Source organism: Mus caroli, unplaced genomic scaffold, assembly GCF_978045245.1.
Source record: "Mus caroli unplaced genomic scaffold, Mus_caroli_1 scaffold_19, whole genome shotgun sequence".
NCBI classification, from domain to species: Eukaryota; Metazoa; Chordata; class Mammalia; order Rodentia; family Muridae; genus Mus; species Mus caroli.
Window position 1 is genome coordinate 78,363,453 of NW_028227274.1, and position 25,439 is coordinate 78,388,891.

At 46.1% G+C, this 25,439-nt stretch overlaps 2 protein-coding genes across 6 annotated transcripts; both read left to right on the top strand.

Moving 5' to 3' along the window:
- Positions 1-5,480: 5,480 nt before the first annotated feature.
- On the top strand, positions 5,481-20,368 carry Txnl4a (thioredoxin like 4A). 5 transcript variants are annotated; one of them, XM_029472053.2, is made up of 4 exons: positions 5,598-5,660; positions 8,419-8,487; positions 16,612-16,715; positions 19,950-20,368. In XM_029472053.2, exons 3-4 carry the CDS (start codon positions 16,672-16,674, stop codon positions 20,119-20,121), a joined length of 216 nt encoding a protein of 71 aa, XP_029327913.1. In that variant the 5' UTR covers positions 5,598-5,660; positions 8,419-8,487; positions 16,612-16,671; the 3' UTR covers positions 20,122-20,368. The 5 variants fall into 5 exon arrangements, with proteins under 5 accessions (XP_085689887.1, XP_021006484.1, XP_021006482.1 ...); XM_085833761.1 differs by lacking the exon at positions 19,950-20,368 and having other exon boundaries at positions 5,481-5,660; XM_021150825.2 differs by lacking the exons at positions 16,612-16,715; positions 19,950-20,368 and adding an exon at positions 9,757-9,975 and having other exon boundaries at positions 5,481-5,660.
- LOC110284875 (N-alpha-acetyltransferase 11-like) lies at positions 9,837-11,068 on the top strand. The gene has a single exon (XM_085833760.1). The coding sequence runs from the start codon at positions 9,837-9,839 to the stop codon at positions 10,497-10,499; it is 663 nt and encodes a 220-aa protein (XP_085689886.1). The 3' UTR covers positions 10,500-11,068.
- Positions 20,369-25,439: the final 5,071 nt, after the last annotated feature.

Genomic DNA, 25,439 nt, shown 5'->3' on the forward strand with positions numbered 1-25,439 from the left:
AGTATTTCCTCACTTCAACTCAAATAAGCAGCCGTTTCATCAGTGGGGAGAAAATTTAGTACAGGAACATACATGTCAGATTTTAACAAGATGGAAGATGACACAGTCCACCGGAAATCAGTAGCTCTAGCCCAGAGTGTTCACCCACATTCAAACTAAAAACTAAGCAAAGCAGTTTTCATTTAAAGCTGCTGTCTGCGGGTTGAGCTTTTGCAGTAGGTTGCTAAGGACAATGACCTATTCTTTCAGCTATTCCTCCAGGTCATTCTGCTCCAGGTAGCAAGGGAAGTCATGCTGGACAGTAGTCAGTACAAGCATTCTTTAAGTGAAACACACACACACACACACACACACACACACTCGCAATGAACCCGAATCTAATCATCTTTTCTACCTTATTCAGTGGGTGTTAGCAATTCAGAATAAGACTGAATTTTTTCCCATATCAGCCAAAGGGCCCGCTGCATGGCAGCGCATTGAAAAATAACCATGGAGGGCTGGAGAGATGGCTCAGCAGTTAAGAACACTGACTGCTCTTCCAGAGGTCCTGAGTTCACTTCCCAGCAACCACATGGTGGCTCACAACCATCTGTAAGGGGATCAGATGCCCTCTTCTGGTGTGTCTGAAGTCAGCAACAGTGTACTCACATACATTAAATAAATAAATAAATAAATAAATAAATAAATAAATAAATATTTAAGAGGCGGGGGGAGAGATTGATTGATTGATTACCCTGGTACAAGCCTGGGAACAGAGTAACAAGCTTTGTCCTGTTTGTGGCATTTGAATCCACTGGGAAAGACCAAAGACAGTCTCAATCCAAATTTTGGTTAAATGAATTTATTCTTACTGTTAGCAGAAGGACAGCAAGCAGCCTTAGAGCCACACAGCACGATGTGCAGAAAGTGGGGTTAAGGTGGGGTTTTAAAGACAGACATCAGAAAGGTGTGCTTTACAAACATACGTGGCATCGACAACTGGGTAGGAAAACTATTTTACTTTCCTCTGGTTTTCTTTTTTTTCTTCTTCCACAATATGTAATAATAAAACGACCATTTTGCTGGTCGGTGATGGTGCACGTCTTTAACCCCAGCACGTGGGAGGTAGGCATAGGTAGATCTCTGAGTTCGAGGCCAGCCTTGTCTATGGTGCGAGTTCCAGGACAGCCAGGGCTACACAGAGAAACCCTGTCTCAAAACAAGCAAAGACCATTCCATCTCTTCCCCACCGCAATAAGTGGGTTTTCCAGAGGCAAGGGCAGCTGCTGATACCTCACAGCCCATTGTCTTATTCTTCTCACACATGAAGTTCGCTAGGCGCTCCCAGGCATCCCAGAGCAAAAGGTCTTCAGGCATGCCTGGCTCCATAGTTAGAGTCTTTAGCCCTCACAGGGGACCTGTGTAAATCATTACACAGGTTAGTGAAGGCTACAAAAGTTTTAAAGAGGTTCCAGAGTTCAACCAGGCCTTACTGGAGACAGAAGCAGATAGCTAATGCAGATAGGGAGAGTCACTGCAGGTGTTTAGAAAATATAAGAAACCCAGCTGTAGATCTGCTGGAATTTCAGAGCCAAGCTGCAGGGTCTCCAGTCTGAAAGTTAGAGCTGATCTTAAGATTAGAGCTGAGCTCCAGAGACATTGGACTGTGGAAGGCAAGACGCAGAATAATAGTGGCAAATTGCAAAGCTGGTGTCCAGACAGATGAGCAAAAGGTGGGAGGTTCACAGTTGGAGCGGGCCCCATCAAGCAACGACACTCATGCTGCCCTGAAAGCGCCACAGGCAGTCGTTTTGATTACCTTTGGACACCTTGATGAATGGGTCTCCCAGTAACAGGCTGGCAGGCGGGGCTGGAGCCATTGCTGTCACGGTTGCAGATGTCCTCTTTGTTATGGGGCTCAAGGCAGGGGTGTTGCACACTCGTTCTTGGGCCTGGTTTTCCTGAGACTGTTTTAATATGCCGCTGTGCCCATATGCTACCCATTTACTTTAAAAGCTTTGCATCTGATCTCTTTTTTTAGTTATAGAAACATTATTTCTTAGCCTTTGCTTTATAGTTGGTGCCAGGTAGTTTTTGGTATCTTTGAACACAAATAAGACTCAAAGTCCACTCTGCCTTTCTTTCTTTGCATCGAAAATGGCATCATCTGGCGCAAACCACGGCCTTAATCACTGTTTCACACAAGATGAAGTAGTTTAAAGGCAAACCACTACCTCACACAATATGAGGTGTGTAACGAGTTGGAAACAGTTGGGTCTTGGCTGTCCTTTGAAGCACTTACTAACAATGCTGGGCCAGGGATCAGACTTAGGCATTGTTCCACAGAGGTGCCAGGCCTCCAAGAAAGCGAGACAGACTTGAGGAAGAAGCTAGGCATGACCATATACAGAGGGGAAGGGGACACCAAGAAAACAAAATTCTCTAAATCAACATGAGCAAGGATCATATACACTCACAGAGACTGAGGCGGCACGCACAGCGCCTGCATGGGTCTGGATCTACACCAGGTCCTCTGGGCGTGTGTGTGTGTGTGTGTGCATTATTGTGGCTTCCAGGTTAGTGTTTTTATGGGACTCCTGAGTGTGTGAACAAGTGATTCTCTGATCCTTGTGCCTTCTCTTGGGAGCTTTCCTTCTGCTATTTTTTTTTTCATGTCCAGCTTTGATGTGACTGTTTTTGTTTCACTTTATGTCTTATTTGGTTACATGTTATCTCTTAGAAGCCAGTTCTTTCCTAATGAGAGATAGAAAGAAGGGGCAAAGCTCCTGATGGGAGGGATGGGGGGGCTGGGACGAATAAAGGGAGAGGAAACTGTAATCAGGATATAGAATGTGAGAAAAGGATCTATTTTTAATAAAAGGGGGAGGAACCTAAATGCCAACGAGCTAGTGGAGAAATAATACAGAACGGTGTATCTGTGTAACTGAATATTAAAATAAGAGGAAGCCGGGCGTGGTGGCGCACGCCTTTAGTCCCAGCACTCGGGAGGCAGAGGCAGGCGGATTTCTGAGTTCGAGGCCAGCTTGGTCTACAAAGTGAGTGCCAGGACAGCCAGGGCTACACAGAGAAACCCTGTCTCGAAAAAACCAAAAAAATAAAATAAAATAAAATAAGAGGAAATACTGATGTGTGGAACTTTAGAGCATGATGCAATCTAGACTTGATAAACCAGCGAGGAAGGACTACATATAATTCCATTTATTGAAATGTCTAAACTAGGTCAATCTACAAACAAAACATAGCTTAGTGATTACCATAAGCTTCAGGGATAAGGAAATGGAAAGCAATTACTTTTCCTTCTCAGAGGGACCTTTTCCCTAGAATTTGATTGTAGTCTCAGTTCCAGTTGTCTGACCTCCCTTATGATATTTAGAGGACATCTACAGTATATGTTAATAAATATTTGTATTAAAGTATTTTAATTTTTTAAAGATTCATTTATTTATTATATGTAAATACACTGTAGCTGTCTTCAGACCCCTTTTCTTCTCTCTCTGTTCCTGCTTGATCTGGCCCTGTTCACTCCAGCCCAAAGATTTATTTATTTATTATATGTGAGTACACCGTAGTTGTCTTCAGACACTCCAGAAGAGGGCATCAGGTCCCATTACAGATGGTTGTGAACCACCATGTGGTTGCTAGGAATTGAACTCAGGACCTCTAGAAGAGCAGTCAGTGCTCTTAACCGCTGAGCCATCTCTCCAGCCCCTAAAATTATTTTTATTTATTTTTGAGACAGGATCTTATTTATATATTTCTGACTGGCCTCAAACATACTATGTATGATCCAAGGATGAAGTTGAAGAAAAAAGATGTATGAGTATGAATGTTTTGCCTGCACATATGTGTAAGTGCACTGTTTTGTGCCTTGTGCCTGAAAAGGCCAGAGTGTGCTGAGTCCCCTGGAACTGGAGTCATGGACGTTTGCCCACTGACATATGGGTGCTGGAAATCGAGTCTGGGTCTTGTTTTATTTTGTGTGGCTTAGTGTTTTGCCTGCATGCATATCTGTGTAAGGGTGTCAGATCTTGGAATTACAGCCAGCCACCATGCAATAGCTGGGAGTTGAACCCTGGGTCCTCTGGAACTGCTGAGGCAACTCTCTAGCTCCAGAACCTGGGTTTTCATGAAAAGCCACAAATGCTTTTTATTTTGGAGTCATCTCCTCAACCGTTGCTTTTTAATTTGTAATTTTTATCAGGAGAGGGATAGTGGTGACTTGTACTTAATGCCAGTAAATGGTTAAAGTGGCAAACTTAAACACGCGTGCGCGCGTGCATGTATACACATACACACACACACAGATATGGTAAAGAAAATCATTCCTACTTTTAATAGCTTAAGAAGATGGTTCAGGAACACTGCAACGTGGTCTTGTAGGGAGGAAAATGTGTTCAATTACCAATTGTGGAACATTATGGGTGAAGAGGGATGGATCTGTGAAAGAGAAATTAAGAGGATAATGGCTGAAGCCAAGGAGCTCTGACCTCTGGGGTAAGGTACAGGTCCAAAAACTTGATTATATCCAAGAGTGTCTGATGATGCAGAAAGATATTTTATAGAAGAATGCATAGATAGGCCTATGGAAAAGATCAGGAGCATGGCTGAAGTTTGGCCAAAGACTTGCCATATTTCTCAGCACAATTAAAAAAATAATAAGCTGGGCGTGGTGGCGCGCGCCTTTAATCCCAGCACTTGGGAGGCAGAGGCAGGTGGATTTCTGAGTTCGAGGCTAGCCTGGTCTACAGAGTGAGTTCCAGGTCAGCCAGGGCTACACAGAGAAACACTGTCTCGAAAAAAAAAAAAAAAAGAAAGAAAAGGAAAGAAAAAAATAATAAAAATAGAGACAAACTACCCCACAACACTAGATGCGTTACGAGGTGGGGACGCTTGGGTCTCGACCGTGCTTTGGAGCACTTGCTAACGAGGCTGAGCCCGAGATTAGACTCGGGTATCCCCCATAGCAGAGGCACTGAGTCGCCAAGCAGGCGAGCACGATGCGCTCACCGACGGCTCGCTCTGCGCAGGCCCAGCTCGCTGGGCGGCGACCGGTGGGGGAGGGGGGAAACCCAGAGGCCGACGGCGACGTCCCCGCGCATGCGCGTGACGCCAGCGTGCGCCTGCGCAGCAGCGCCGAAAAGCGTCAGCGCGTGACGGCGCGGGAGGAGCTGGTGCTGGGTGGAGGACGCGGTGGTCGGGCCGCGTGGGCTCACACGAGGTTAGAGGTCGTCTGGTGTGGCCCCGTGGGGCAGGGGCTGCCGGGGTGTGTTCTCTGCGGAGGTGGCGATTCGGGGGTGTGGTTCCCGTGCGAGCCGATGCCCTGTATGGGCTTCAGGCCCGGGGCGAGCAGTGGAGGTTTGGGGTGCGGTGGCCTGCAGGTTTGCAGTGGGGCCCTAGGCAGAGTCTGGGGTGCAGGCCAGGTTCTTGGGGTCCGGATGGGGTCGCGACCCTCTGCTCTTTCTACCCACAGGTAGCTCGCGGCGTCCGGCCGCGCAGGCGCGCTCAAGATGTCGTACATGCTTCCGCATCTGCACAATGGCTGGCAGGTAGACCAGGCCATCCTTTCGGAGGAGGACCGCGTGGTCGTCATTCGTTTCGGACACGACTGGGACCCCACTTGCATGAAGATGGACGAGGTTCTGTACAGCATCGCCGAAAAGGTAACGCATGTGCAGTGTTCGCCCTGCTGGGCCCCGCAGGGCGGTTTGGACGCCAGATTTCAAGCCGGAGTCCTGTGTTCCATGCAGAGACCCACAGAGAGACGGGGTTCATGTACCGGCAAGGTTTGTGCTAGAAATGGTTAGAGTTTCTTGAAATTTGAAGAAATTTATTATCTTCCTCCTAAAATAAGTGATGATAGACTTTGTTTTTGTTTTTGTTTTTGTTTTTGTTTTGTGATTACGGAAAGGGATTGTCCCGAGATAGGTCTTGTATATGTATAGTCAGACGGACCTTGAACTCGCCGCCTCAGTCTCAGAGTTCTGGGATTACCGGGCACCACTGTAGACGGTGTTTTTAAAAGAATTTACTAGGGCCAGGTGTGGTGGCATATGCATTTAATCCTAGCACTCCAGAAGCTGAGGCACTGATCTTTTTGAGTTCTAGTCCAGTCAGGACTATATAAAACTCAGTCTCAAAAACAATGTATCTATCGCCGGGCAGTGGTGGCGCACGCCTGTAGTCCCACCACTTGGGAGGCAGAGGCAATCGGATTTCTGAGTTCCAGGACAGCCAGGGCTACAGAGAGAAACCTCGTCTCAAAAAAGAAAAACGATGTACCGAATGTGTAGTGAACAGAGTGACTTCCCAAGCTTTGTTGGGCGTTGTTGGAGCTTACTTAGGTGGTTTAGTTTAATATTATTGGCCTTTTCTCGATATTTTATGGATTTATTGTATCTATGAAGCAGAACTTTTAGGTTAATACCATGATGAACTTTTTAGCCCCCACCCCCTCCCCGCCTCTGGGAGAGAGGAAAACCGGATTCACTGTGTAGCCCAGAGGGATCTTGCACATTCTTTCCTTCTCCCTGCCTCCTCCCAAAGTCCTGGGATGAGCCTCCAAGCACTTTGTAAGTTACTTGATTTGTAGCTTGCAGTTACTCAAATACTGAAAGTTGACTTTGGGTAGAACTGGTATTCTAGTTTTCCATATTTATGAGCTGGGTGGCAGTACTTATTTCCCGACAATAGAAGTGTAATTGTCAGGCACTGTTATGCCACCAGTGGTTCATTTTTCTGCGAATTCCTCCTCGCGGTTTTAGGATGACTTACTTTTTTATGATTGCAACAATAGGACAAAGACAGTAATATTTAATGATGAGTAATTTGAATATTCTTTTATTTACTTTCTTATTTATTTGAGGCAGGACCTCCCTACATAGCCCTGGAACTTGTGTAGACATGTGTCTACATGTCTTTAGACCTCGCAGACAAGTCTATCTGCCTCTGCCTCCACCTTCCAGTGCTAGCTTTAAAGGCGTTTGCCACCATGCCTAGCCTGAAAGTTAAAGAAGAGTTAACGCTGATAGAAATTCTGGAACTACTTTCCTTCTCACCGATGATGCTAACACCTGCTGGCTTAAAGTAGTTCTTGGCTTTCAAATGACGTCTGCCACAGGATTGTCACTTTATTGACTTGAGCTATAAGTGAGGCCACTGAACCACGGTCACCATAGCAAAGACATTCCCTGGAGTAAGACACGGGGATGTGTGTATGTGAAGGAAAAAGCAGCATCATTTGGCTTTCTGTTGGCTGGTTGGTTGCTTTCTGCTTCCGTGTTTGGGAGAGGCCATGGAGGGCAGTTCTGACGTCCAGTTGTCACAGGTGTCTCTGCGAGTGCTTCCGAAGTGAGTCCCTGGAACACGGTTGGTCTGGGCTGAGGCCTCCAGGGGATTCAGTGCAGATTAGCTTCTGAGCAGCAGCTTCTCAACCAGCCCTGCCCTGGTCCTCTGGGAGTCTCTCTCGTGCAGGCGTTGCAGGCTGTCCTGTCAGTCAGGCTAGAGGTACGAATGAGGTGATTGGGTCCCTCAGAAGGCAAACGCAGAGATTCACTGAAGCACCGCTACAAGCAGGTCCACGGCTGAGTCTGCTTTAGTTGAGGACAGCTGTCCTTTAATGATTCTGACCTGAAGGTGGTTTGACCAGCATCAGGTGGGCTTTCCTGTCAGGATGGCTGTGTCTGAGGCTCTTTGCTCTCCCCAGCTAAACAGAACTTAAGTGTTTCCCGTGCTTGTTCTCTTGTTGTCTCAGTGCTGCCTCAGGTGCAGACAAGGCCTGCCATCCCACTCATCAGACATGCGCTGTATTTGGTGTTGGGTTCATTGGTCTCCTTCGAAAATATTTCCTTTAGTCTTTTAAGTTGCTTTTTCTTTTGTCCAAAAAATGTGATTGCATTCTTAATGAGCTCCCCTTTTGCCCCTCTTAATAACTCTGTGGTACTACCATGCTAGCCAGGTGCCCTGTGCCCGTCCTCCTCAGTCACTCTTCACCTCGGTATTCACTGAGGCAAGGTCTTTCCTTAACACTAGAGCTTGCCAGTGAGGCTCATCTTGCTAGCCAGCTTGCTCTAGGGATCCTCTGTCTTACATCTTTTAGGACTAGAGTTAAGGTAGGCCATCATGTCTTCTTGATATTTATGTGGGTGTCTGGGGGTCTGAACTTGGGTCCTGCAAGCTCTTTAACCACTGAGCAATCTTTTCCATACCCTTAATAAACTTTTAATACTATGTTTTAGTATAGTTATTAAAAATGTAAGTTTGAACTACATTAAAATCACTATTGTTCTACTTCCTTAGTATAATGGCAAAATACACATTCGTAAGTTTGGGAACTCCAGGGAATTTTCAACATAAATTTTTGAAATTTAAGATTTTAGTATGTAAAGAACAGTATAACTATTTAAAAATCTCCCTCCGCAGAAATGGAAGCTAGTGGGAGATCTTCCTCATCTTGTATGAGTCCTGTTTGGATGTCCCAGCTGTTTTAAAGTGAGTAAAAGTTGCGTGTGTGCAGGCTGGACTTGAGTGCCCTAAAGTTGCTTTAGCCAGCATGCTGCTGCTGCTACTACTTGCAGTGTGCACCTCCCGTGATGCTGGAGTTACTGAGTTCAGTACTTGAGGAAGAACAGTGGTAGGGAGCACGCAGACTTAGATCTAGCGCTTACTGAGTAGGTCCTCTGTAAAATGACTTCAGGCAGTTTTGAAGAAAGATTATTTCATGAGCCTTCTCTTTTCCCATGGGGTAGGAATGTACTTTGTCACAAAAGTGCTTCTAGATATCAGTATCCCCTTAATACTGTGACATGCAAAAATGGTGAGTGTTTTTAATATACTAAAAGGCCCATACAAATGGCATTTAATATCTTCAGGGATGAAATGTGATGGTATGTTCTGAAAGAATCATTGTGGCTGATGAGACAGCTCAGCAGATGGAGGCATTGCCACAGAATCCACATCAGAGTCAAGGAAAGAACCAATTCCCTCGTTTATTCTCTGACCGCCTCACATGTGTGATGGCACGTTATGTTCTACATATATATACACGTTACGCATACAAATGCATGACAAAATTTTAGAAAACTATACAAGACAAATAATGTCCATAGGGCTTTTAAAGAATACTAGGGAGCCGGTCCTGCACGAGACTAAGGATTACTGTTGCCCATGCTTTCTAAAGTTCCATAGCCACAGGAAGTAAATCCACTGGGCAGGTGCAAAGCAGTGTTTTTCCTTTTCATTTTAGATTTTCAAAATGGTTATTGGAAGAAAAAAGTAGTGGACATCCACTTTCATCTCAGTTTTATATAAATCAGGTGGAAATTGTAGTGAACTGGTAAATGGCTGGCCAGTAACGGGAGACTGTGCTACTGGTCCATATCTTACCCACATGGGAGCATGAGCCAGAGCCCAGGCAGCCCCTCTTTGAGATATGTTGCACACACACTGGTGCAGATAGAACCGAAAAAGACTCAGAGGTTAGCAGGGGCCAGGGAGGTCCCTGCTGCACTGGCCCCTTCTCTAACTCCTGCACTGCGTGTATCCCATCTTCGCTAGAGGAGTGCAGGCTTTGCAGAGACTGTGAGGTCTGGTTGGATAAGAGCATCTCGGAGCATGAGTACAGAATTAAGGTTGTGTAGTTAAATTGAGGCTGTTTAACCAGGACTATATCTGATAATCCGTACTCTCCAGAGATACATTTGTGATGACAGTGCTGTGTTTCTTGAGTTTTGAAATACACCTTTGTGTCAATTCCTCGAGGCAAACGGTGCTGGTGTCGCTTGTGCTCTGAGGCATCCTCTGTGATTGTGCGGAGTCTGACAGGCCTGTCTGCCGCCAATATGAACATCCGCCGGGCTCGGCCAGATGACCTGATGAACATGCAGCACTGCAACCTGCTGTGCCTGCCCGAGAACTACCAGATGAAGTACTACTTCTACCACGGCCTCTCCTGGCCCCAGCTCTCCTACATCGCCGAGGACGAGGATGGCAAGATCGTGGGCTATGTCCTGGCCAAGATGGAGGAGGATCCTGATGATGTCCCTCACGGACACATCACCTCGCTGGCTGTGAAACGCTCCCACCGGCGCCTCGGCCTGGCCCAGAAGCTCATGGACCAGGCTTCCAGGGCCATGATTGAGAACTTCAGCGCTAAGTATGTATCCCTGCATGTCAGGAAGAGCAACCGGGCGGCTCTGCACCTGTATTCCAACACCCTGAACTTCCAGGTTAGCGAGGTGGAGCCCAAGTACTATGCAGATGGGGAAGACGCATATGCTATGAAGCGAGATCTCTCGCAGATGGCCGATGAGCTGAGACGGCAGCTGGTGCTGAAGAAAGGCAGATATGTGGTTCTGGGCTCCAAGGAGAATCAGGGTAGCACACTTCCTGGTTCTGAAGAGGCCAGTCAGCAGGAGAACCTGGCCGGAGGTGACAGTGGTAGTGACGGCAAAGACAGCACTGATGTCCAAGACAGCTTGCAGACCTTGGGGTCTGCCTCCTAGAGCCTGCCTGCCTGAGCACTGCAGGTCCTTGTGTTTTAGCCACATTGTTCTTGGGAACCTTGCTCTGTGGTCCCTAAATGGGACCTGAATGGCTCTCCTTTCAAAGCTTTAGCAGCAACCTTCTGCATAACCCGTGTGATCATGGAGGCACAGCTAGACACAGAACCTGCTGTGCGGGAGTCAAGGAAGCCCGCCCCAGGACTGCCGTGCAGCCCCTTTCTTGATTCTGCTCAGTACTGTTGTGACTGTGTATCCTGCAGGTTTCCGCTTGGAATGCCAAACAGGAAGTGGGGACAGCTCAAGATCCCCAGCTTCCGGCCTTTGCATTATTTATCTGGGTTTTTTTTTTTTTTCTTGGAGTAGAATCATCAAGTACCTGCCCTTGCTTTCTGTGGAAACTGCCCTGCCCTGCCCTGCCTGGCCCTCCCTCTTTTTGAAGAAGAATGGTCCCTTTCCTGTGGGAGAAGGTGATAGGTGTTAGACTAAAGCAGAATTTGTAGCTCTAAGGAAAGAACACGCAGAAATTAAATTGCATTCTCTAACCTGAAAAAATAAAAATATAAAAAGGAGTCCATGTTTGTTGTGGGAGTTCATTGGTCAGTCCTTACCTGGTGCTTTGGGTTTAAGTCTCCAGGGCGCCTCTGCGGAGGAAACATTCTACCTGGTGGGGTGTTGGGTTTTCCTGAAGAGTTCTAAAACTACCGAGGTTTTCATTTTTGAGAGGACATTGCTCTTCCCAGTTTCTGTCTATAGGGGACTGGGGAGTCGAGTTGGCTGTAAATAATCACAATAATCCCCATTTTGACCTTTATTGGATTGGTAGTTAAATCTGTAGAAGGCAGGTTCGTCTTTCCACTATTAATAATTTATTTTAATTTTAACTTTGCTGTATTGCATATGAAATGAGTATTTCTACTTTATGACACTTAAGATGTTGGCAAGCCATTAAAAATGGATAGATTAAGCCAGTGGTGAGGCACCCCTTTGATCCCAGCTCTCGATCTAAAGTTCCAAGCTAGTCTGATCTACACAGTAAGCCCTGGGCCTGCTGGGACTCCAAGTTAAGAGCTTAGCAAAACTCTTGCCAGGAACCTGGGTCTTTGGTTTGTGGTGTTTCCACTTTCACCCCTCCCCTCAGCGCCCTCTAAGGAAGAACAGCAGGTCCGTGGTGTCCACCACACAGCCCTTCATCCACAGAACAGAGTGAAGGCTGCAGGATGCGATCCTTCACTACCCACCTAACTGCCCTGTCTTGTCTGCCAGGGACTTCCTCACCCTCTCCGTGGTCGTTTCCTTGGTTAATCCCCTTCCTCAGAGCTTCGGAAGCAGCTTCTCCTGTCTTGCCCAGGAGTCACACAGCGTTTTAGTCTTGTCAGACTCAGTTTTCAGGGACCTCAGCACAGGCGCCTCCTTATCGATTGGGTTTTGGGGTCGAGATTCCAGTGTGGGCCTCACACATGCTAAGCCTTGGCTCTGTTGCTGGTAGGTTTCCTGTTGTGCTGTGACTACTAGCCCTCTCATCTTTCCCCTGTAAAGGGCTTCTATGCTAACACTGAAGTCCCAGCATCAGCACCTGTGCTTGGGACTGTTTGGTGAAGCAAATGTGGCCATGAGGTGGACTTCCACAACCCAGCCTCAAGTTCTTTCCAAACAGTACCTAAAAGCCATCTTCTGGTGTCTTTCTCAGATACCTAAGACTGGCCTGTGTCTAGGGTCTTGTAAGTAGACCCTCCAAGAAGAGATTCCTGGTTCTGCTTTCTCATCCAGAAGCTAGAAATGGGATTTGACTTCTGTCTTGTGTCTGTCTTTTTCTTGTTTTGTTTTGAGACCAGGTTTCTTTTTGTTTGTTTTTTTCGAGATAGGGTTTCTCTGTAGCCCTGGCTGTCCTGGAACTCACTCTGTAGACCAGGCAGTGGTGGAGACCGGGTTTCTTTGCGTAGCCTACCCTGGAACTTTACTTTGTAGACTAGGTTGGCCTCGAAACTCAAAGATCGGCCTGCCTCTCACCCTCCACCCATGCTGGGATTAAAGTTGATGCCACCGCCCAGCTATGTCTGTCTTTATAAGTGGAGCTCTCTTTTTTGTTTTGTTTTTGTTTGTTTTGTTTTTTTGTTTTTGAGACAGGGTTTCTCTGTGCAGTCCTGGCTGTCCTGGAACTCACTGTGTAGATCAGGCTGGCCTCGAACTCAGAAATCCGCCTGCCTCTGCCTCCCAAGTGCTGGGATTTAAGGCGTGCACCACCACTGCCCTGCTCAGTTGGAGCTCTCTTTACTGAATGGCTCCCACCCTTCACAGTTCTTCCTCTACCTCCCCAGGCAGAACAGTTTCCTCGTAGCTCAGCTCAGAAATTCTCATCCAGAGGTACCTGGGGCAGTTCTGCAGTTTCCTCCTGATGCTTTGAACCCTAAATTCTTGGCATGTAAAACACAGACAAGGTCTCATGCTGTTGAAAGGGTTAGAATTCATGATCAAGAAGTCCCTTGTACGTGGTGTAGACACTTTGACACTTTCAGCCAATCTGCCCTGAAGTGTTTAAGTCCCTACGGTGTGTGTGTTTGACATGCCATAGGGACTTACATAATGGAGTCTTTGTCTAATTATAATAATGATGCTGGGCCAGACTAAGCTTAAAGACAGGAGAAACATTTGTGTCTTCAAGCAGGTGGTTTATTGAGGTGTTCTCCCTGGGAGCTAGATGCCCCATGTGTAAATGGTTGTGCAGTTGGTGTGTACAGAATGATCCTGGACAAATGAACAGAAAATGGAACACAGCTTCCACTCCTAATCCCATGATCCCATGGCCTCAACCTCTGGAGTGAGCTCGTTTATTTTTAAATAATACCAGGATGGAATGTGTTTACTAAGGAAGCTGGATCCTGGTAGCCTCGCTAATAATTTCAGCGTGGATACGATGGGAAAGCAGAGTTTCAGAAATACCTGTTCAGTGAACTGAGATGCAGCTAAGATGTGCGTGAGGTAAGAGAGCGGTGTTAATGATTTCTAGAGTGACTAGCAAAAGCACACATCCCTTGCGCCCCACGATGGTAGTGCACACACATCCTTCATGCACCGTGACATGTGCACGGCACGTATTCTTTATGTGCCAAGACATTTAGACCGTGGGGCATGGACATGCACAGTGTACCATGTACCACAGTTAAGATCTAAAGCTGAAGAGAGGAGGAGTCCTTGTTAGGTATAGCCTGTCACCTTACGGACACTTGGAGGCTTACCAGCAGTGGAGCACAGCCAGTGCCTGTTGCGCAGTTGGTGTGGCCCTCTCCAGCTCCCTTTGTGCTTTCCCTTTGGAAGCAGATCCCAGGCGCCAGGTCACTCACCATGAACTATGTTACTATACTGGATTTCTGGGTGGGGTCTGTTTTCGAGGTTCTGGAAATCCAGTCCAGGGCAAGCGCTCCACTGGCCTATGGATAAGGTGAGAGTTTGGTTTTTTGCAGGTAGCCTGGTGGGGAAACACTGGGGATTGAACCTAGGACTTTGCACATGTAGCAAACCCTCTCACTAAGTTCTGTGCCCAGTCCAGCTGGTAGGTTTTAGAAATATTAGCCATTAAGAAATAAAGGAAATAGGTATAATGGCGGGTGCCTGCCATTTCAGAACTTGGGGGGCTGGAGCAAGAGGATCACAAGTTCAGGGCATGACTGGGCTGTGACATGAGTTCAAGGCCAGTCAGGGGAATGTAGTGAGAGCCTGTTTCAAAATACAAGAAGCCAGAGATCAAGGTCAGTGTATGCTTACCTAGGACGCATGAGGCCCCGGGTTCAATCCAGTGCCGCAAAGGGGAAAAGCACTGAGGTATTAATAGCTGGGTGATAGCTTGGTCAGGTCGTCCACACCTGTAATCCCTGTGCTCAGAAGCTGAAGGGTCACACCGTCAAGATCCCCTTGGACTACAGCACAGATGGGAGGTCATCCTGGGCTGTGTATAATAAGATCTTATCTGAGACAGACCCCCAACAAAAAGGCTCCGTGTGTGTGTGTAGCTGTGTATACATGTGCGCAGACACCATAGTTGATTGTAGCCTTATCCTGAAGTTGTCAGGCTTGATAGCAAGAGCCCTTAGTGTTGTGCAATCTTTAGTCTTCAGCTAAGGAAAATACCAAGTCAACAGTATTGACACCTCGGATAGTAAAGCTACTTAGGAAAGATCATGGAGTCGGGCTTGGAGGTATGTTCTTGTCTGTCCTTGGGCCAGCTAGTGACTTTCTGCTCTAAGGGCAACTTGGTAAAGCTCTTTTGAATATAAAATAAGATAATATGTCAAGGAATAAGGAGGGTGAGTATATAGCAAGATGTTAAAAGTATTTGCCACTTTTATAAGCCTGATAACCTGAGTTCACTCCTCGGAACATCTCATGGTGAAAGGAGAAAACTGTCTCCTAAAGTTACCCTCAATCCTTGCACATGCTGGGCATGCCCCTGCACCCGCACACATACCCGTGGTAATCCGCTTAATCTTTCTTAAAGGAAGAATGGAAAGTGAGAGATAGATCAGTTGGTTTGTTAGTTGGTTGCTCCTGGTGCTGCCGAGATGTTGCTGGTGTCTCCAACTTGTATTCACATCTCTGGTCCCCATGTTTCCCAGTGGCTGTCATGTGGCCTTGTCCCTATAGAGAGCAGTCATGGATTTGGGACCCACCTCCTAGACCTAACCTCATGTGGACCCTGACTAACTTCATCTGTAGTGACCCTCCTAGAGTCACTTGGGGGTGAGGAATTAAGACTCTTGTCTAAGTCCTGCCTTTATATAGTGCACAGAGCATTCTTTTTTTTTTAATATTTATTTATTTTTATGTATATGAGTACACTGTACAGATGGTTGTGAGCCTTCATGTGGTTGTTGGGAATTGAATTTTTAGGACCTCTGCTCGCTCTAGTCAGCCCCACTCCCTCCGGTCCAGAGATTTATTTATTATTATATCTAAGTACACTGTAGCTGTCTTCAGACACACCAGAAAAGGGCATCAGATCTCATTATAGGTGGTTGTGAGCCACCATGTGGTTGCTGGGATTTGAACTCAGGACCTTCGGAAGAGCAGTCAGTGCTCTTACCCGCTTAGCCATCTTGCCATAACACATCACACTCTGTGTCTAAGGTTGTTTTAAGGTTTATCCTTAAGAACTATATACATAAATTTAAAGTCATTATGCAGAATAGAATTATTGATGCTCTTAGGAAATAAGCAAAGATTACTCCAACACAGCCTAGCCATCTGACACAGCCTAGTCATCTGATGAGTAACAGGCAGCCAAGGGCAGCCTTTGGTGGACAGGAATGCCTGTCATGGAAGTGGAACACTGTATGGCCATTTTTTGTTAAAGTGTTATAGTTTTAGAATATATCTAGGAAAAGGTAGGGGAGAAATTAGCAAAAATATTAACAGCAATGGGATTTAGGGTGCTTTTAATCTGTTTTGTTTTTGTTTTTGTTTTGAGACAGGGTTTCTCTGTGTAGCCCTGGCTGTCCTGCAACTCACTCTGTAGACCAGGCTGGCCTTGAACTCAGAAATCCGCCTGCCTTTGGCTCCCAAGTGCTGGGATTAAAAGCGTGCGCTACCACTGCCTGGTGCTTTTAGTCTTTTTTAAAAAAATTTCTAATATTATACATTTGGCCTTGGAAATTATAGAAATTGTAATAAACTGTAGAAAATTTAGCATGTGGAATAATAACTACTGGTGTTTGCAAGCATTAAAACAAAAGCAATTGGAGAAGAGATGGTGGACTGGGATAAGCTAGCTTATAATGTATGGAATGAGTAATTGTCAAAGCACAGACTTACCGAAACTCAAAAATGGCTCATTGATAGGTGAGAGGGCTGTGGGCATTTCCTGCAGGACTTGATTAACTTGGTGCCTGAGACAAGTTTAGTTCTTGAGTGCCGTGGAAATGTCAGAGGGAGCTGTAAGTGGCATTGGTCAGAACCTGGCAGGACCATGTGGTTTTCCTTCGTCAGCTCTGGGGAAGAAATATTCAGTAACTGGTTTGAAAAAAAATGCCCAGTTAGATGGTCTTGGTTTTGCTTTAATTTGCTTTTATAAAATGAAAGCCAGTTTGATCTCTTATTTCAGTCTTTAAAAATCTCTTTCCAGGTTAAAAATTTTGCAGTTATTTATCTTGTGGATATCACAGAAGTGCCTGACTTCAACAAGATGTACGAGCTGTACGACCCCTGCACTGTCATGTTCTTCTTCAGGTATGTTGTCTGAACGCTGCTGCTTACGTGCAGTCCTGTTGGTTTGGAAGTTCAATGGGACAGGTCCCCTGGTTCAGGGAGAAGTCAGTTGTGCAGTTTACCACGAGGCAGTCAGTGTGCACAGTGTGAATCTTAAATAGGTATAAAGCACTAATTCCAGCGTAACGTTCACTCAGCAACAGGTAACTCTTTTGACACTCTGTCCAGAAACTGGTGTGAAGTATAATTAAACGGAAGTCATTCTTTCTGGCATTTAAGATGCCTTCAAATAAAATCTGCTGATGAACAAACCTTTTATATATAGCTTCACTTGCTAGATATTAGCACTGACTTTATGCGGTGTCCTTTGAAATCCTCCAAGAAGACGACCTGGATTCAGCTGCTTTGCTGGGTACATGTCAAGGCTGCTTCATCCGCTCCATCTTCGATGGAGATCTGAAAAAGATACCTCCTGGCTCTGCTCATCAAAATGGTCTCCTGTAATTACTGAAGAAGTTGGTAGATAGTCCTAGAACTCCAAAGGTAGTGTCCAAGTTGACAAGCAGGGTTGTGAGTTTAATCTCATGCACAGACTTAACGGTGTAAGTGGGCTCTCATTTGTGAACTCACAGCTCTGGGCTAAGGTAAGAAGTCTCTCAGGCGTGACTTGTAGGCTGAGTAATTGACTGGAGTCCTGTTCAGGTGTCGGAGGCTTTTCTTCTTGCTGCTGATGGTGGGAGCTACTCTGCTCGTCAGGACTCCTCTGTCTGAGAAAGGCAGCATCCGTTGTCTGTCACAGTGAGCGCTTTGTACACAATCCTCTGACTTGAGGGAGGGCTTGGTTAGTGCGAGCCTGGGTGATCCAGGATAATCTCCTCTTACTGCTGAGGAAATTGACTCATGTCTGAAATGTCCTGTGCAGTGAGTGTCACAGCAGTAGTCACAGGGCCACGGGGAGGTGTTTTAGGATTTTGTCTATTACTCCTTGAGATTATCCTAACCTTAAGCAAACCAGGACCCTCTCCAAGGTTTCCAAGGACCCTTGAGATTCCACTCCTGGAACCAGCAGTTCGTAGTCCTCATTGTCCAGGACATCCTGTCAGCATGGTCGGACGTCTACAGAGTGACCCCTTCCCTGTGAAGTCGTTACCTGTGAGGCTGAAGATATAAGTGATGACGCCTCCAGCAATTCTAGCTCAGAGGGATTGGACAGAAACACAGAGCCTCTTTCCCTCCCTCTCCACATGCAGCACCCTTATATCTGCGCACGCACCTCCAGGGCCAGACACGCTTTAATAAGGCTTGCTGTTACCCTCCTAGCTGCCTGCTCCCTCCGGGAAGGGATCTAACCAAGTTCCCTTCATGACTGATGTTTGTAGCTGGACAGGTGGACCTGCCTCTTTGAGCCACAGTGGGGGCCATTCTCTTCTCCACAGTCCACTCTGTCCTTCACAGTTTGAGGGTATGAGTTAAACCGGAGCTATCTGCCTCTGGGTAAGTCCTGATGAGCCATGAGCCGATGTTCCCAGTCCAGAAGCCTCCTAGAGGTTGGGAGGGCCTCTCACCCTTGGGAGACACACCCACCTTATCTCCTCTGTCTGAGTGCTCTGGCCTGTGATCTTTCAAGGCATCTCATTATCTGGAGAAGCTGGGAATTTATCACCGCTGCTCCTTTTACTGACAGTGAGAAAGCAGGCAGCACTTTGTTATTTGGAAATCTTGCGTGCTAATAAACAGGCTCATTACTAACAAGTTCTGCTGCCCATGCAGCTCAGGACACAGTAGCTCCCAGTGCGCAACCCAAGTTCCCTCTCCTCTTTGTGAGAAACAAGGCCTCACTTTACGTGCGACAGAGGGGCCATCTTTACAGTGATGGGCGTGGAAGGAGTTTCAGGGAGCAATGTTGGTATGTGGATAGGGGACATAGCTGGTGTCTTTGAGGTCATTAGGATACTATCTAATTAGGACCATTGTGTGCACTGAGCACCTACAAGGTTTTACTCTTAGGACTGGGACAGAGTAAGAGAAGCCAGGCTCCTCTTTACAAAAACCTTTGCAGAGATACAACTGACTGAAGCCTGTCTGAATCGCACAGGGCTCCCAGGTATATAAAGGACTAGTTATGCCCAGTGTGCTCACAGAGAGTAAGCCATGGAGGCCAGCAGGGCTGCTGTGTATGTGTGTGGGTGGGAGGAGATGTGGGTGTCCACCCCATTCCTGAGCTGAGGACATGGAATGCTACCCTGGGAGCGAGTGTTTGACACAGAAGTCGTGTCAAACTGACCGTCTCACTGTGTTCAAAACCCATGAAGCATGCTCATGGACCATCGTGGAAGCCAATGTGTGGTCTGTAGGAGTGAAAAGTTAGACTGATAACAAGCAGATCTTTAGAAACCTGGAAAAATTCATGCAAGTGCAGCAGGGGTTAGCATCTTTATTCAGAAAGTGCCAATGCAGGTTCCTAAGTGGGGAAAAGGCCTATCCTCTGAAGGACAAGTGACGAGGCTTGTTTGCTTCTCAGTCACAGCGTGACAGCATGGGCAGAGTCATCGTTCTCAACTCACGGTTACAAAGCCTTTGGTAAAGCTGTACCAAGTCTGTGTGAGCAAAGCGTGAGAGGTTGCCCATTGCTCGTTCAGGAAGATGAGAGCACCTCAGGAAAACTGCATGTCTTTCCAAACGATACAGCTGTCCTTGGTCTTCACAGTCCTAGACATAAATGCACAGTTGCAGGGCGCAGTGGTGCATGCTCTCAGTCCAACACTCAGGAGGCAGAGGCAATGGGACCTTCTCTCTCTCTCTCTCTCTCTCACACACACACACACACACACACACACACACTCACACACACACAAATGCAAAGAAAATACAGAAGAATGCAAGAAGAGTATGTGGCTGCTGTGTTTCATTTCTAGAAAATGATATTTAGTGTTTGTCTTTATTTTGTTTTTGTTTGTTTGTTTGGTTTGGTTTTGGTTTTGGTTTTTTTGAGACAGGGTTTCTCTGTGTAGCCCTGGCTGTCCTGGAACTCACTCTGTAGACCAGGCTGCCCTCAAACTCAGAAATCTGTCTGTCTCTGCCTCCCAAGTGCTGGGATTAAAGGTGTGTGCCACACTGCCCGGCTTTATTTTGTTTTGAACTGTGATCTCTTTGGATGGCAGTGCCCTTAAATGACATTCCAGGTGCTTAGAACAGAGAGAGAACAGGCATGGTGGGGGCTCTCTCTGTGAGCATTGCTTCTCTTTTCTCTTTCAGAAACAAACATATCATGATTGATTTGGGCACTGGCAACAACAACAAGATCAACTGGGCCATGGAAGACAAGCAAGAAATGGTTGACATCATAGAGACCGTGTACCGTGGCGCCCGCAAAGGCCGGGGTCTGGTGGTGTCTCCCAAGGACTATTCTACCAAGTACAGATACTGAGCCCTGCCCTCAGGCTGTGCAAAGGACACTGAGAGCCTCTTCTACATAGAAATCCTCTGCTCTCATAGCCTCTGGAAAGACCCTGCAGCACAACATTGCTGTAGAGCTGGAGGATCCTTGAGATGAGGGTTACAGAGCCTTAACTAGCTGAAGCAAATAAACATGGCAAGGGAGCAGTGGGGATCTGCTGTGCTTTACTGCGTGTCAATGTCTTTACTCTCGGAGTGAAATTCCAGTGTTTGTCCCATGAGGCTGTCGGGTTTTGTATCTTCGAGCGGTTGCCAGAGCTGTCAAGCAAACTACCCCAGACTGGGTGGTTTGAGCAAAGACATTGTAGCTGGACATTTCTCGAGGTGTGAGCTTGAGGTGGCTGGGTTCTGGATTCCATTTGAGGCTGTGGGCCATCTGCAGCAGCCCCTTGGCTCTGGAGGTTGTTGGCCATCCTTGGTGAACCTTGGATTGGGCACATGTTATCCCAGTCTTTGCCGTTTTCCTTACAAGTCATGTGTATCATGTGTATGTCAATCTCAAAACATACCCTACTTACAAACACCAGTCACCTTGCCTGGGGCCACCTCACCTCTGTACAGCCTCATCTTAACCAATTACGTATGATAGTCACTCCAAATGAGGTCATGGTCTGAGATTCTGGGCTTAAAACATCAACATATTAATTTAGGGTGACATAACCCATAAGAGGATCCAGTCTTAATCTTACTCAGCATATAAAACAGCACTGTAATCCAGGTAGGATTCACTCCTGCTTCTGGCTGAGGCCAGTCAGCTGAGCTCAAAACACAACTACAAAAAAAGCAATTGCCTGGCGCTTCCCTTCAGTGAATAGTCCTCCACTCTTCCTCAGAGCATGTCTGTGGCATGCTTCCTAAGGAAGCAGGGTCCTCATTCCACCCAGCACAAGTCCCCTTATCTACGTCAGCTTCCTCTTGTTTCTTCTTTTCCTGGCAATGTGGAGGGACCTGGGTCTACCCTCTCATCTCTAAACACAAACTCAGAAGAGAAAGATGAGCATACCAGGAGCCGACGCTGGAAGAGCCCCACCCTGACTCAGGCAAGCCTCAGTACCCCTGCCCCATGCATCTCCATCGTATGCAGTGGCGAACACTCACTGGACGCCTGGTAGGTGCACAGTACCTTCTGTTGTTCACACACTGACCCATTAGGAAAACTCAAGAGTGAAGCAGATGTCTCACCTACAAATAAACGCACTCGTCAGATGAACCAAAACATGAGTCTGGGCTTGGGATGCCACTTGGTGATAGAGGTAGTATTCAGTTCCTAGCTTGCAAAAATTCAGATTCATATGCAGAGCTGCAATGTAACGCCTAGCACTAATTCGCTCATTAAAAGAATAGTAGAGCCAAGCATGGTGGTGTGTGCCTTTAATTAACGCCAGCACGTGGGAGGTAGACTCTGGTTTTGAGGCCAGTCTGGTTATCTGGCTTATATAGTGAGACCCTGTCAGGGGAAAAAAAAAGTTTAGCTTTCCTCACTGGCCATGGCTGGTCCCATGTGGAGTTGCTCTTGATTCCCTACATAAGGGAAACTCAGTGTCTGGAGCCCTCGAGAATGTCCTTAAATCCGATGTGACAGGAGAACACTTTGTGGTACAACCTTGCTCTGCACATGCACATCTACTGAAGGAAAAGTAATGGTGTGTACATCACTAATGTGAGAGGACCTGCATGGCTTAGTTAGGGTTTCATTGCCATGAAGAGACACCATGACCAAGGCAACTCTGTAACATTTACTTGGGGCTGGCTTACAATTTTAGAGTTTCAGTCCATTACCAGCATGGCAGAAAGCATGGCAGCATGTGGGCACACATGGTTCTGGAAAAGGAGCTGAGAGTTCTACATCTAGATCAGAAGTCAGCCAGGATCAGACTCTCCTCTGTAGGCATCCAAGAGGATGAGACATCTGTACTGGGTGGAACCTGAGCATGGGAGCCTCAAGGCCCACGCCCACAGTGACGGACTTCCTCTAACAAGGTCATGCCTACTCCAACAAGGCCACACTTCCTAACTGTGCCACTTCCCCTGGGCCTGGCATATTCAAACCACCACGTGGGGAAAGCTACTGCTAGCAGGTAGAGCTGAGTCAGCTTTAAGTCGCCGCTGGTATCAATGTGGCCTGTGCTGAGGTTCGATGCTGCCACTGAGCAACTTCATTCCTGGGACCTTCACCAACTTGATCCAAGGAGTCTTCCAGGAATCACTTCTGGTGGCGATCTGGTGGTGATGGATACCAGGGTTGACTGAAAGCTTCTTCCCAGAGGCGTTTCCTGTCAACCTGCCTCCCATTGCTCTGTGTAACAGATTGCACAAGATAGACAGAGCCATTTTCTTTCTTTTTTTTTTTTAATATTTTTTTTATTACGAATTTTCCTCAATTACATTTCCAATGCTATCCCAAAAGTTCCCCATACCCTCTCCCCGCCCACCTCCCTACCCACCCATTCCCACTTTTTGGCCCTGGTGTTCCCCTGTACTGGGGCATATAAAGTTTGCGTGTCCAATGGGCCTCTCTTTCCAGTGATGGCCGATTAGGCCATCTTTTTTTTTTTAATTAATTAATTAATTAATTTATTTATTATATATAAGTACACTGTAACTGTCTTCAGACACTCCAGAAGAGGGCGCCAGATCTCGCTGTGGATGGTTGTGAGCCACCATGTGGTTGCTGGGATTTGAACTCTGGACCTTCGGAAGAGCAGTCGGGTGCTCTTACCCACTGAGCCATCTCACCAGCCCCCATAGGCCATCTTTTGATACATATGCAGCTAGAGTCAAGAGCTCCAGGGTACTGGTTAGTTCATAATGTTGTTGCACCTACCGGGTTGCAGATCTCTTTAGCTCCTTGGATACTTTCTCTAGCTCCTCCATTGGGGGCCCTGAGATCCATCCAATAGCTGACTGTGGGCATCCACTTCTGTGTTTGCTAGGCCCCGGCCTAGTCTCACAAGAGACAGCTATATCAGGGTCCTTTCAGCAAACGCTTGCTAGTGTATGCAATGGTGTCATCGTTTGGAGGCTAATTATGGGATGGATCCCTGGATATGGCAGTCTCTAGATGGTCCATCCTTTTGTCTCAGCTCCAAACTTTGAAACTCCTTCCATGGGTGATTGTTTCCAATTCTAAGAAGGGACACTTTGGTCTTCGTTCTTCTTCAGTTTCATGTGTTTTACAAATTGTCTCTTATATCTCGGGTATACTAAGTTTCTGGGCTAATATCCACTTATCAGTGAGTAAATATCATTTGAGTTCTTTTGTGATTGTGTTACCTCACTCAGGATGATGCCCTCCAGGTCCATCCATTTGCCTAGGAATTTCATAAATTCATTCTTTTTAATAGCTGAGTAGTACTCCGTTGTGTAAATGTACCACATTTTTTTGTATCCATTCCTCTGTTGAGGGGCATCTGGATTCTTTCCAGCTTCTGGCTATTATAAATAAGGTTGCTATGAACATAGTGGAGCATGTGTCCTTCTTACCAGTTGGGACATCTTCTGGATATATGCCCAGGAGAAGTATTGCTGGATCCTCCGGTAGTACTATGTCCAATTTTCTGAGGAACCGCCAGACTGATTTCCAGAGTGGTTGTACAAGCTTGCAATCCCACCAACAATGAAGGAGTGTTCCTCTTTCTCCACATCCTCGCCAGCATATGCTGTCACCTGAATTTTTGATCTTAGCCATTCTGACTGGTGTGAGATGGAATCTCAGGGTTGTTTTGATTTGCATTTCTCTGATGATTAAGGATGCTGAGCATTTTTTCAGGTGCTTCTCAGCCATTCGGTATTCCTCAGGTGAGAATTCTTTGTTTAGCTCCGAGCCCCATTTTTTTTTTTTTATCATGCCAGGTGTAGGTAACTTTATTCAAGATTTTGACAAAAATGATCCCCAAAGTAATATAAATTTAGACACTTTTAAAAAGTCTAGTTGTGAATTTCAAAAGAAAATTGCTTCAGTTTTAAATGAAATTCAAGTCAAAAGTCAAACAAATTTTACAAATCATAAATACTAGTTTCCTTCTTATTCATTACATTTTCAAAGACAGGTCACAAATGTTGCTTTTTTTTTTTTTTCTCTTTGATACTGGCCACTGGAACCAATTAACATAATTTCTATCTTTAAATTCTGAGTTTATACCTATCCCGAATATCTTGTTATAATTAAAAATATAAATCCAGAAACCACAGTTCCTTCCAGAAGAATTCCAATTATTAAATATAGAAGAAATGAGAATAAAAAAAATCACCATTTAAACACCACAGTAGTAAATGCCACAAGCAAGATCTGCCAGGAGATAGTAAGAGGCAAACTCTAAGCAGAAACAGGACATTTGCATAGTCTCAAAGTGTCTCTAGCAAATACTTAGTAATTACAAAGGAAAGCAGGGTAAAGCTTACAGCAGAGGATCCTAGCAGACACCAGGTTAGCAGAGCGTCCGAGCCCCATTTTTTAATGGGGTTATTTGATTTTCTGGAGTCCACCTTCTTGAGTTCTTTATATATATTGGATATTAGTCCCCTATCTGATTTAGGATAGGTAAAGATCCTTTCCCAATCTGTTGGTAGCCTTTTTGTCTTATTGACGGTGTCTTTTGCCTTGCAGAAGCTTTGTAGTTTCATGAGGTCCCATTTGTCAATTCTCAATCTTACAGCACAAGCCATTGCTGTTCTATTCAGGAATTTTTCCCCTGTGCCCATATCTTTGAGGCTTTTCCCCACTTTCTCCTCTATAAGTTTCAGTGTCTCTGGTTTTATGTGGAGTTCCTTGATCCACTTAGATTTGACCTTAGTGCAAGGAGATAGGAATGGATCAATTCGCATTCTTCTACATGATAACCACCAGTTGTGCCAGCACCATTTGTTGAAAATGCTGTCTTTCTTCCACTGGATGTTTTTAGCTCCCTTGTCGAAGATCAAGTGACCATAGGTGTGTGGGTTCATTTCTGGGTCTTCAATTCTATTCCATTGGTCTACTTGTCTGTCACTATACCAGTACGATGCAGTTTTTATCACAATTGCTCTGTAGTAGAGCTTTAGATCAGGCATGGTGATTCCACCAGAGGTTCTTCTATCCTTCAGAAGAGTTTTTGCTATCCTAGGTTTTTTGTTATTCCAGATGAATTTACAGAGCCATTTTCATGTAGGAAACAAGCTCCCTTGAGGGGTCTAGTGTGGCCTGTGGGCAATGTGGGAGGCCATGCCTGATGTCTACAGAGGTACTGAAGACAGAGAAGGAAGAGGCTGCCACAGAGAAGGCTGTGACCAAGGAGAAACTGCAGGAAGAAT

Bases quoted from the DNA above. Each gene is read 5' to 3' on its own strand.
- Txnl4a (XM_021150823.3), top strand. From the start codon at position 5,508: ATGTCGTACATGCTTCCGCATCTGCACAATGGCTGGCAGGTAGACCAG. The intron at 5,661-16,611 runs GTAACGCATGTG...ATCTCTTTCCAG, and splicing joins TGTACAGCATCGCCGAAAAG to GTTAAAAATTTTGCAGTTAT. The intron at 16,716-19,949 runs GTATGTTGTCTG...TTTCTCTTTCAG, and splicing joins ACTGTCATGTTCTTCTTCAG to AAACAAACATATCATGATTG.
- LOC110284875 (XM_085833760.1), top strand. From the start codon at position 9,837: ATGAACATCCGCCGGGCTCGGCCAGATGACCTGATGAACATGCAGCAC.